We start from the raw sequence: 13,200 nt of genomic DNA, 5'->3' as shown, positions 1-13,200 counted from the left end.
GACAAATCAACGGAAAAACACTATTAGTGCATGCTGAAGTACATGAAACTAAATACAAGATATTAGACTAAACATGCTCTGCAGATCTGCTTCAAATGTTCTGGTTGGATGAGATCGCCTATTTGACTTATGCCAGAAAACCCTTTGCTTGAACACACCACACAAGAACAATGGAAAGCAACTATTTTTTTTCAAACAACAACACAACACAATTAATTCAAAACTAATGTCCACCTGATGGAGTCAACAACAGTTCTCACGTAACTAAAACAACATGAGTTCGGTGCTGCATCACCTACTACAATGACCTGACAAGTAGGGTGCTTCAGAAATGCCTCAGAGGCCGCCACTCACAAGATCCCTCTCTGAAGTGGTCCGATTCCATGGGCTCTGTCAACCATCTTCTGCCCGCCCCACCAAGAGTCTTGGGAAAAGGTGTGAATATCGCAGTAATGTTGCAGGTTCTACTGCCTCCCATCAATTGCACAAACTAAGATCACCTCACCAACAACACCCTACTCCAAAGGTCTCCAAACTTTTTAATGATGCGCCCCCCCCAGTTGATAAATAGAAATCCTTGGGCCCCCCTCAGAACTCTTCACAATTATTTCATAAAGATTGCAACGTTTAAATGTCTAGACCCATTTAAACATTGCAGTTAAGTACTGTTACCTTTTTAACAATACAATAACATGCTTCTGCTTAAAACAAAGCCCTGTTATCTGTAAAATTTTTCTTTTGGCCAGAGCCTGGCACCCCCCCCCCGGGATCACTTGAGGCCCTCTAGGGGGGCCCGCCCCCCCAATTTGAAGACCTCTGCCCTACACTACACCCCACCATGCACACTAGTAAACCAGGCCACCCAGAAGTTATAAATTCATTCCCCACTACCACTCCACACTTGCTACTCTTCTTTGGGTTTTGCTTTGCTATCTGGAGCTGCTGCTTCCACAAGACACATTATTTTCCTCTCTGCCAGATATCAGTTTGTGTGAATCTAAAGCCGCTTGGATCACGTGCAGAGGACACCTTGTCTGGCACTTGTGGTGAGTACCTGGCCCACCCCACAACACACCCTAGTCATGCATCTCCGCAGCCACTCCACTGATTTCATGTGAAATTCTCTTAGCGCACTGCCATTTATTTTCATTTTATTTAAATTAACATTTGCTTTTGTCCAGTATTTGCTCACTGGACCTCATGGAGGCCACAAAAACTATCTTTAAAAGTATATGTTTTAAAGAATGAAATGATTATGCTGAAAACTACTCAACCAGCAAGTTACATTTTTACAAATAATAGTAAAGCTAAAGTGAAGGTGTGATAATCCCATTGTTATGCAGATAGGAAACATTCAAAACATTTCTTCCACATAACCTGGAACAATGTCACAGTTCCTTCTTTGCTTCATAAACCTTGAAGTTATAAAGCAAGATTATATAGTTGGTTAAATTGGTTAAGCCAATAACCTTCTTTCAAAAGAACCATAAGCTTAAATAATACATCTAGACAGACATATCTTGTACCTTGAAATATATGGCATATATTTATTTTGGGAAATTTACGTTATTCCAGAATACCCAATTTTTGTACATATAAAGCAAGTCAGTACACTCACTTCATCGTTTGGAGCCATTCCGATACCTGTGAATTATTTTGAAGCTTTTGGAAAGTTATCACTTGTATATTTAATTCACAATAAAAGCACATGGAGCTTCTTTGGCCCCTACCGGGGTGCTTCAGATAGGACATCTGAGAAGAAATCATATATAAATGGTTCTTAAGGCCCAAGCAGAGCCTCACTGTCAACTACTGTAATTTTATTTTCGTTGGAATGCTCTGGCAACTACTATAACCTTTTACAGGCATTAAAAAATATTTTTAAGGTTACTGTAACTATTAACACCATATTATATAACTTAATTCCCCTCAAGTGAGTCCAGCTTAATTTGTGTCTCAGATGTCAACAAATTTCTTCGATGTTGTTTACAAATAGAGACCTGTTTAACGCTCAATATTAATACAAATTCGCCTAACGGCTGAAAATGAATTAGCTGTTCTGAGGTGCACAGGACAATAGAAGAGAAATGAAGGCTGATGGCCATCCGCTTAATGCAAATGTTTAGTGTAGTTTAAGCGTAAACGAACATTAAGGAAAAAACATTTTTTTTTTAAACTAAAAAAAAAAAAAAAAAAAAAAGGACCAGACCTTCCCATGCCCCCTAGCACGCAATGTAAGTTGGGACAAAGACTGCAGCTATCTTAATGTGGAGCCTTCCCAGGCACGACCTGGGGTGTATATCAGTGTATGCAAAGAACAGACACCCCTGCATGTGGCAAAGGAGACTGAAGAAAAGCACGTCAATATAAGAAATTGAACAGGATCCACCATCAAATTTCCAAAACAGTAAAATAAATATAACCACTGCTGTGCTTAAAATCTTAGAAAATTAACAGAAACACTGACAGCCTGACAAATATCCTACAACGGTATCATCTGGATTATTTGTGGTCACTTAAAAGCGATCATGTTAGTCTTGAAAGAAATGTAGGCGCGCAGTTGACAGCATTTTTCTCAAAATAATGTAATGCTCTTGGACGATATTGCTGTAGCTTTCTCCTAAAAATGCATACAATACGTTACTGAGTGATGGGATAAAGTAAACTCTTCAAAGATATTGTTGATTCTTTCAAAATAACAGGGAGGGCTAAATAGCTACATTAGAACATGAAGTCAATGCTGTACATAGCGAGGAGCATCCTACGCGGCGTACGCGTAAGCAGAAAAGGATGGAAAAAAAGACTAAAGGCCCGATTTAAATGTTGGAGGACGGGTTACTCCATCGCAACGGTGACGGATGGCCCGTCGCTCCCCAAAATATAAATCCCATAGGACAGAATGGGATTTAAATGTCGGAGGACGAGTTACTCCATCGCAACGGTGACGGATGGCCCGTCGCTCCCCAAAATATAAATCCCATAGGACAGAATGGGATTTAAATCTCGGCGGATAGGTTACTCCATCACAGCGGTGACTGGTAGCCCGTCCGTTCCCCGGAATACAGATCCCATAGGACAGAATGGGATTTATATTTTGGCGGATGGGCTATCTGTCACTACTGTGACAGAGCAACCCGTCCTCTGAAATCTAAATCAGGCCCTAAGTAAGAGAAAAAGAAAGACTCAGTGGTGATAGTAAGACTGTAAGGAAGTCTCAGAGAGAGCGGTACATGAAGAGAAGCTAGGAAGGAGGAAGACAGACGAAAGAAAGGTTTCTGTGCCCTCAATGACTGCCAACCACAAATGAGAATGTTCATCAAGCATAATGAAAGACAGCTGGGCACAGTGCTTCGTGTAACGCGGTATTATTACAGTACCTCAGAGTATAAATGCTGGAGAGACTACATGTAGTGACAGAAACACTCTCATAGTCACTGCTGGAGATGGAGCTGAGAGGGGAATCGCGTAAGCCATCCTGAGAACTGAAAACAAGCACATGAAAACAACATGAACTGAATACAACAAAAAGATGAGTGAAGCAAATGGTTGCAAATCCTTCTTACATGGCAATACAAAGCACACACTGCAACATTTCTCGCCAATGGCAACCCACTGCTACGCTTTACAAAATGCAAATCACTCCAAACAGAACAATGAGTTACAAGGAATGGGACACATGATTGCACTCAAAACAGCTGCCCTTTACCAACAGTATGAGAGTGACTGCAAAAGAAAACGAGGGCACATCAGTGTTAATTGTCGGAAGCGTTTACTTCTTGCCCAGTAGCATAATGCCCTCAGAGATAAATGTGCAACTCTCACACAGAACATGCATCTATGATGAATTCAATGAACACAGTCTAATTCAAATCCAGCATAAATACTTACACTTACCTTAATTGTGGTCGAGACTGTGCAATTAGAAGTAAACACTGCAATAAACCTACCTGAGCTTCCTAATAATCAGATCTGCCTACAGGTATTGCATTGTATTGTATTGTATTGCATTGCATTGCACTTGCATTTGTGTATAGCTTAATACCCCGGGGTAGGCACTGTAGCTCGATATAGCAAGCTACTCCAGTGAGCATCAATACCGAGTTGTAGCTACTAAGCCCTACATCTCTCCTTCCCTCGCCCAGCAATCCCATCCTCCCTCCTGAAAGAACCTTAAATTAAAAGCCACACCCTTCTTGTCAACATGGAGACCGCAGCATCACATACGTCACTGTTGTCGTCATGGAACAAGGTAATAGGTTCACTGTTTTTTTCTGCCTTAAAGAGACCGATTGCACTGCTGATTTGATGGATGAATGTAGCACCAATACCTTTACGTGGCACTGAGGATCACCTGTAAAGACGGGCACACTCGAGAGTCCAATGTTGCACACTGATTTCTGGTACATAGTACACATCAGTGCTTTAAATGGGCCGGTACTCACAGGTACTGAGTACCGGCACTTCTTATTTTTCTCACTCTGAGTACCGGCACTTCCCTGCTGCCAAGTAGAGTACCGGTACTCATGAAAGGTAGTCTCATTAGCTGCTAGTGCTGCTGAGCACTAGGCTGTCAGAGTTGAACCTGTCTCTGACAGCTAAGGTGCTGCTTTAGCCCTGAGCCGACCCCGCTGAGCTATTCAGCAGGAATTATCTGCCTAATGTCCGGGTATTCACCATCACGCTGTGTTTGACAGAACAGGGCCCATACAGGCCCTCTGCTGTCAATCACATTCACACTACTGTATGCATTTCTGCAAACACAGGAATGGAGGGATCCCCGCTAACAGCGACATCTAAGAAAGCCATGGGAGGAAAGAAGTTTAAAATGGCTTTAATTCCTCCTGAGCCTTTTGAACGAGGGTCTGCTTACGTCTGTGTGTGTGCCTGCTTGTATGCATGTGTTCTTCTGTGAGAGAAAAGCGAATGAAAGAGGAAGAGAATCAGGACACTTTAAGGAGGACTGTGTGGAATGCTTTGTGAGTGCGTGTCTGCTTGTTTCGTTGTGTGTGTGTGTGTTTGCTCAAGAATATATAGTATTGTGCAAAACGACAGGAAATAACAGTATGGCATTAGGAAGCTGCAAATATTACAAAACAAAACGTTAAAATATAATTGTGTTTCGCTTTCATTTTGTGTAACGAGTTAACTTGTTTTATTTAAACACATTTCTCGTGTGTCTTGGTATGTGCTGCAACTGGTATATAAGTCATAACTTATCCTCATGTCTTGCTCTAAGCCCCGCCCCTTGCCCCACCCACCACACTACAAGCTTATGCTCATGAGTACCTGCACTTATTTTTTCCCATTTAAAGCACTGGTACACGTTGTAGCTAGTGATGCAGATACATTCTGTGCTCGCACAGTTGAGGGTGCAGAGATCCGCAAAGAGCATTTTTTAGGAATGCACTATCTCGCGCTACATCTTCACAGCCAATCAGAATGCTTCACTTGTCACCGACTTTTAGCACTGACACAACCCTGTAAGTGGCTCGACGCAGCCGAAACCTTTATCAATACTCTTACACATCCTCCTCCCACTACCCCTCTCCACAGACCTGCCCACTACCTTCCAAAACTCAACCCCCTCCTCGGACCGGGTTCTGTCTTTCAGTGGTGAGGAAGAGGGCCAAAACCAGCAAATGGATGAATGGCACTACAATGAAAACACATGGCACTCACCAGCAGAGCGGGTCTACGGTGATCTACATACTTGGTTTTCTGGCATTTGAAAAGAGAAACTTGCAACCCAGCGACTTCCAAATGGGATGACTACGCAGTGCTTGCATGACATATGTACCTTCTAACCACCGTGGGGCTTTTACACTATCCAAGGCAACTGGCAGACCCCCCTGGCTTCATCAAGAGAGAGGTGACATAATCCACAGTTTAGTGACCAAGTAATGAACAGTCTTTCCATAGACCAGTGAATCTTTCAGTGCTAGATGCTTCTCAGCTCGAAGGAAAAAAGGCGAAGTCAATAGACAGTTCCATGTCATAATATCAGGGTCGTTGTTGGCGCCAGGATTCCTCGTCCCTCTATTTAAATAGCTTTTGCCCCAATTTTGGAAAAATACCATCTCCATAATCCAGTTAATTTTTTAGTTTTTTTTGTGCACCTCTTTATTTACGTAAATCCAGCACTTTCCAACTCGGATTTAAAAAAAAAACAAAAAAACTTTTACTCTTACCCTTAGCATTTCACTATTGTACTTACCTGGCACTTTTATTTATTTGATAATTTGTCAATATATTTTTTCCTTTCCACATTTGTGCCCTTTTATCAGAGGTTTTTGGGCCAATTTTTCACTTCATACACTTAACTTTATCTGACAGCATAATGAAGAGGTCTTTATCGAGCAGAAGGCAAAACTGACGAACAAAATATTAACATCCATCCCGATTTAGAACACATTATACACAGCTGCCATCCTCCAAATCCTGATCCCACCCCAAGGTACTGTCCCAATGGAAGGAGGTATCTCTCCACGTCTCAACACGGTTCGGGTCTTTAACAGTGCAACAGTTTGCATTAAAAGGGTTAAATTGTGAGCACTCAAGATCTTCCTTGGCACCCGCCCCTGCTTTGATTAAATCTATGCAGTGCAGTAAAAGAACAAGGGCCCGATTTCGAGTTTGGCAGACAGAAAACTGTCCACCACCTCCTGACAGGGAGCTCGGCGTCTACGTGGCGACCTCCCCATAGGAATTAATAAGAGTTTACCACTAGGTCAGCAGACAAAGACCTAAGTTTCCACCCGCACGCCCAGCAGGAAACAGGCTACAGCATTGCCTCTGGGTTGTAATCGAGCTGGCGGCAATGCTATAGTCAGCAGACAGTGAACATTGCGAGGGTGCTGGCCAGGGGGGTCCTGCACTGCCCATGCCAAGTGCTTGGGCAGTGCAGGGGCCTCCTGCACCCGTTCCCTGCCAGCATTTTCATGGCAGAGGTACCGCCATGAAACCGTTGGCGGAGAAAGGGGTCATAATCCTCACGGCAACGCTGCTCTGGCGGATTAAGACCGCCACCACCTCCAGACCACTGGGATCTCCGATCCTGTCGGAGCTGGCGGTTCCTGACTGCCAGGGTTGTAATATGGTGCTCAGACCACCGCCCGCCACCCGTGAACCTCAAGGTCTAGTGACTGCCAGGTTTGCAATGAGGCCCCAAGTGTCTGTGCACAAACTTTTCTCAGGAGCCTGTGTCCAGCAATACTGAATGCCGGAGTGCGGATTACCAAGGACGTGCAATCTTGGATGCACCTCAGACCTCTTATATCTACCACCAGACACTCCCTGCCTTTTTATCTCACTCTTGCAAATCCCCGTTTTCAATCTTTTTGTCACAATTTTTCAGTTTTTCTCTTCCTCCTTCCTTCCATGTTGTGGTATTTTTCTTACTCTTGGGCTGGGTCAAAGCCAAATGAGAAAATAAATATGTGCTGGTCACCAAAAGTGAGTGCCGGTGTACTGCTCCTGCCTTTAAGTAATAACGACCCCCTGATCCTACTCACATGATCAGCCTTTTCATCGAAGCGTTTCACGACTGAGCAGATAACAAAACCTTGGGGCAATCTCCAACTCTGCATGAGTGACCTATTGGCAGCCTGAAGAAGAGGAGGATCTCTGGATGAACTCCAATCCCACTCAGACTATCCCAGTTGCTGTGGTAGTTACAGGATGATGGAACACGTTAAGCCTCCTGAAGCACATATTATCAAACTTCTGCCAGGAGGAGACAGCAACCACCTTACAGCCAGCCTGGTGTGCCTTACCTGACTAGCCCTAAAGATGTTTTTACTTAACGCTGTGACAAACGAAAACGTGCTGCAGCCAAAATATTCAACTTAGTAAAGAACTGGAAAAATGTGAGTACGTGACAGCAGCACTGTGGTCCCTGGGCTGGTTCCCAGTATGGTAATGTGTCCATTTCAAGGCCTTGAGAACAGAACACCAAGCAGTCGATAGAAAGCATCTGTCATCAAACCTTCTTCTTATAATCCTGCTTAGACTCTACCCATTGTGCCACCTAGCTTTTTCTAGAACTACCCATTAAGAAAACAGGCACACTCGTCACAGATATCCCCTAGCCTGAAAATGTCTTTCTGACATATCCTCTTCAATTTAGAGTGGCCCCAAAGCGCGGCTAGTGCTGCGTCCGAACACTTTCAATCAGCCCTCGATAAGCCATATCCGGGTTTTATCACTCTAATCAATAGTCTGCTAAAATGTCTCAAAGATGCAACTCCATCAATCATCTTTACTGAACATATAACATGTTACTCCTTATAGTGAAATGGAGTCTCTGCCAAAGCTCTGGAATACGATTCTGAAGGAACAAAGGACTGCAGAAGAGCGCAGGCTTCCTCCCTGCAAGGGATAATCAAGTATAGACCGGAAACTACCCAGACAAAATACTTACACTGCTAGAAAGATGTTCCAAAACAACACAAATTCAAACTAAGAAACAGACCAGGCAAAACGCAGTATATTCCACATCAGCTGTGATGTCCCAGTCCATTGTCTGCAGCTCCTAACACTAGATCTCCAGGCTCAATCACTCTTCAGAGATGGAAAAGTCCCTACTGTGGTCTTATGGCCAGGAAGGTCTACAACTCCAGTCCTCCGAGTCGGCTATCACTCAGTGACTTGCTGACCAGCCTGCCTCACCCACATGGTCTTTCCATTGCTGTCACCGACGCCATGCAAACACAAAGGTTTTCCAACTGTGGAGCACCCTGGCACCCCTAAGTACTGGGTTCTGATTTCTGAAGGGAAATTCATATCGACCATCTAGTTTCCAACATACATACTCAATAAGCAAGGAAGTTACATGCAATAAACTGCAGGCCCTATGTAAGTCCTGGATCAGTCTAGGTTTTCATGTATAACTCCTTTCTCAACCCTGAATAGGAGAGACGAACGTAATTGACAATTATTAAGTATCGACCCGGGATTACTGTATAATTACTCGCTGCATATTTAACTTTAATTTGTTTTTCACACACCAGTGCTTCTTTTACAAAGTGCATCAGCTACATTTTAGGAGATGTTTGAGAAAGTATGACATATGATTCTAAGATAATAAAACCCTCCCTTAAGCACACGACTAAGCATGTATATTGAAATGTATAATCACCAGTGCCTGCATAAATATATTATAATTCTCCTCTGCTAAATATGCATTAGATATAGGAATACAAAATGCATCTATGAGCATAGGATGAAAAACGAAACTTGATTGTTAAGTACCCAGAACTACAATTGCATTTTCATATCAACTGATCTGCAGCAGTTTAGAGGTGTACATAGACCAAGCCACTGGCCCAACAGGAACGGTTTATGGCAACAGGGTTTGCCAGAATAACACCCACAATTTTCATAACACTTAATTGTTTGAACCTCTCGTGGTGTGCCAATAGAAGACCACAGCTGCCAAGAATTGTCTTTCTCCTTAATAAACGAAGGACTTGGCAAGAACTTTTAACACAAGGCCAAATCTGAAAAACAAGTGCATATGGGGGCTCTCCAGGATGGAGATCTGGGAATACATAAACCACTGGAAGTGTGGGGTCGGAGAGGAGAATACATTCTAGGATGGTCTGTGCTTCAGATAACACAACTAAGGAATTTACTGCCACTAAATCATATTGCCAATATTCACAATGGGTGGGTCACTTGCGAAAGGCCAAACTGGATAAAGCAGTTTTTTCTGTGTTGGGCTACCTAGATATGAACTTAAGCCATTGCATGTTAGATGCGAAAAAAAGAGCTCTGTCAGAGGTGTTGTGAGTGCCACGGGCCCTAATGCTAGGAAGAAAATGGAGTATCGTATCTTCTGGTCTGGTTGAAAATAAATAGCAATAACTGGGGAGTGGTGGGCATTTTAAATACCCATGCCCTGGTGCCACTGTGCCTGCTGCACTACTGGTAGCTAACGCCATTAGGCTCTGTGTCCCACTTCTCCTATCCCTTTGAGCAGTGCTTGAAATGGAAAAAATAAAGTGCAGGTACTCTGTGCTAGAGTACCTGCTTGTTTCTGAGAAGTGCTGGTACTCCCCAATTAAAAGTATTACGTTTTTCTTGAGATGTGCCGGTACTCTCCTGCTCAAAATAGAAAAGTGCTGGTTCACAGTACCGGACAGTACCGGCCCATTTAAAGCACTGCCTTTGAGGACAACCAGTCAAAGCCAAAACTGGTTCAGAGCTCTTCAGTTCGAGCTATAAAAGCATATCTGCCTATTCTCAAGTACACCTGCAGGACTAAATTGTTCCTTAGGGTTGCAGGATTAACTGAGCTGTAGCTCTCGAAGGTTTCCATTATTCTTAGAGCTTCAGTCAAGTATTTATTCATCCATGTTACCATGTAACTGTGTTCATTGTTGGATTCAATGCCAGCCTGTCTACTGATGTCATTCATGAGGGAAGCATACACCACACCAGCAGTAGTGTTTTGCTAACACCAGACCTAGGACAGGTACAGCCAAGGATGAGTGGAAGGACAAGCAGAAGGGGGAGTAAGCAGAAATGTTTTACAACCAGAAAAGATGCTTGAAAGGCAAAGGTGCAACTACCAGCTTGCGAGCACCGGAAGTGTAGGACGCAGAAGAGCGGCTCCGATATCTACAACTACCTGCTTGCGAGCTCCAGATGCTAGGATGCAGAGGAGCAGCTCACATACATGTAAATGCTAGCTTGCGAGCTCTGGAAGTGTAGGATGCAGAGGAGCAGCTCACATACATGTAAATGCTAGCTTGCGAGCTCCGGAAGTGTAGGATGCAGAGGAGCAGCTCACATACATGTAATTGCTAGCGTGTGAGCTCCGGAAGCGGAGGACGCAGAGGAGCAGCTGATATGTTCAGTTAGCAGATTGTGAGCTCCGGAAGCGTAGGGTGCAGAGGAACAGCTCTGATATGTGAAACTACCAGCTTGTGAGCTCTGGAAGCACAGGATACAGAGGTGCAGCTCTGACAGGTACAACTATCAGCTTGTGAGCTCCGGACGTGTAGCAAACAGAGGAGCAGCTCTGACTGGTACAACCACCAGCCTGTGAGCTCCAGAAGTGGAGGATGCAGAGGAGCAGCTCTGACTGGTACAACCACCAGCTTGTGAGCTCCAGAAGTGGAGGATGCAGAGGAGCAGCTCTGACTGGTACAACCACCAGCTTGTGAGCTCCGGACGCGTAGGATGCAGAGGAGCAGCTCAGACAGGGGCTGGCAGCTTGCGAGCTGCGTTGCCTGGAGGGGTGAATCTGATGAATCTGGTTACAATGAACAAAAGGCGTTGACAAGTTTTGAAACCAAGGAGCACTGACTCAGCCGTTCGTTCTTACGAGGTAAATACATTGAATATGATTATGTATAAAACGGTCATCAATTTATTGATGCAAGACTACAGGGACTCTCCTGCCGGGTGATGGAAAATGAAGAGTGGCTGCGCTGGGTACATTCGGAGTCGGAGGTTTATGATTAGGATGGAGCTTTCACCCATTTCACTTCTCATTACTGACTTATTTACAAGCAAAAAATCCTACATGCCCATGCACCTTTTGTCCCTATTCCTTCCATCCACACTTGTGAAAAAAGCACCAAAGGCCATACTGAGCACCAACAGAAAGTTCAGAAATGCACAGTGGCTTGTGCAGTCAGCTAATTCAGCGTGCGTACAGTGGTGAAAAGTTAGGTCTACTAATGCCAGCACAATATTTGGAAAACCTGTTAGCTAGCATTCACTCTGCTAAGGTATGCATTGGCTTCAGTCTGCCCACAATCTGCCTTCATGCCCACATTTTCTAAAACAACCAGTGTAGTGGTTCGGGAACTTTAAGGAATAGATCACATAACCTAGAGCTGACTGCCAGCCTTCTTACAGATTGGTGCTTCACCCAACAAGTTTAGAACACATCTTAAAACTTTCCTGTTACGAACAATAAAATTGCTTTTTCTGGGGTTCCTCTGCTGTCGAATTGTTTTCTCTTATTCCACTCTGTTACTGAAGAGAGGGAATAAACTCTTGGATTTGGAGGCGAGGTATATGAATTCAGATGCATAGTTTAACCTCAACAGTGTCAGTCACTAAGGAAACCTCTTGAGAAGCTCATATGAGGGCAATTCCTATCTCCTGGACAAAAAAACAGATGAACATTTCTAACATAAGATAAAAAAAAAAAAAAAAACTAGCCTCTTAAGGTACATGCACATATGAATAACAACCGCTGAGCAATGGGACACAATAAGCAGATTCTGGAAACAAACAACGATCTGTCGAATAAGAAAATTAGAGGGGAGCAGGAAGGTCTACAAGGCAAGCAACCAGTCATTTAGAACCATCCAAACTATACGAGCACACTCAAAGTAAAGCACAGAAACCACAATGGTGCTAAAATTAGAATCCCCATATCTTCAACCAGTCTTGGAACTCTGCTCCATAGTTAGCCGTCACTCTGTCCTGATCTGGGAGATCTTTTGTGTGTATCAGACTATTAATGTCAACACATTAGAATAATTGTTATATTCTTATTATCTAAAATTGTTTTAGCTCTATTATGTTATTTAGATTAGCTTCTCGATGTGTTGTTTCACTTGTAAATAAGACACGTGTATTCATTTGTATAAGTTTAGTGTGCATGTGGTATGCTTGATTTAGGTGCTTCGTATGTCTTCCTTCTCTTTTCGATTTAATGTATATATATTTTTTATTGATTGTATTATTATTGAACAATAAAATATTTGTATTCATAAAATAAGTTTATATCAAATTATGTAATAGGATCATTATATACTTTTATACAATAGTATAGGCCTGATTTAAATGTGAGAAAATTGTCTATAAAAATGCTGTCAACAGCCTTTTTGCCACACCTTGATTTAATATCAAACTCTGTCCCTCTAGGTGTTCCTAAGTAACTTGTTTGCCCCTTATTTGTCAAGAACTGTCTAGGCAAGATGGGTGTCAAGATACAAAACTCATTTACCAACCAAACTGGAGCTACAATGGACTCGAGACTCTAGACGCAACAAGATTTTCAGAGTCCTTTGATTAGTGTGTTTTGGGGTGGGGGGGGGGCGCTATGCTTTTAATTAAATTGCCTTGTCTGACAAATTAAAAAAAATACTATTTTATTTGCCTATTTACTCACAGTTTTCCCAGAAGTGCTAGACTACAGTTTTAAAAGCATTTTGGTTACCCATAGTTTTAAGAACG

General features: G+C 43.1%; 1 protein-coding gene across 3 annotated transcripts in view; it reads right to left on the bottom strand.

The window, feature by feature from the left end:
• ZFYVE28 (zinc finger FYVE-type containing 28) overlaps positions 1 to 13,200 on the bottom strand; it is a 516,457-nt gene that overhangs the window by 83,575 nt on the left and 419,682 nt on the right. For 2 of the 3 annotated variants that reach the window (XM_069203698.1, XM_069203689.1), the window contains exon 9: positions 3,378 to 3,482. The exons of the other annotated variant lie outside the window; for it this stretch is intronic. In XM_069203698.1, the coding sequence (XP_069059799.1) occupies positions 3,378 to 3,482 (105 nt within the window). The remainder of the gene's footprint in view (positions 1 to 3,377; positions 3,483 to 13,200) is intronic. 3 annotated transcript variants of the gene reach the window in all.

Source organism: Pleurodeles waltl, chromosome 1_2, assembly GCF_031143425.1.
Source record: "Pleurodeles waltl isolate 20211129_DDA chromosome 1_2, aPleWal1.hap1.20221129, whole genome shotgun sequence".
NCBI lineage: Eukaryota > Metazoa > Chordata > Amphibia > Caudata > Salamandridae > Pleurodeles > Pleurodeles waltl.
Note: the sequence above shows the minus strand (reverse complement) of the source record. Positions and strands in the feature narration are given on the sequence as shown.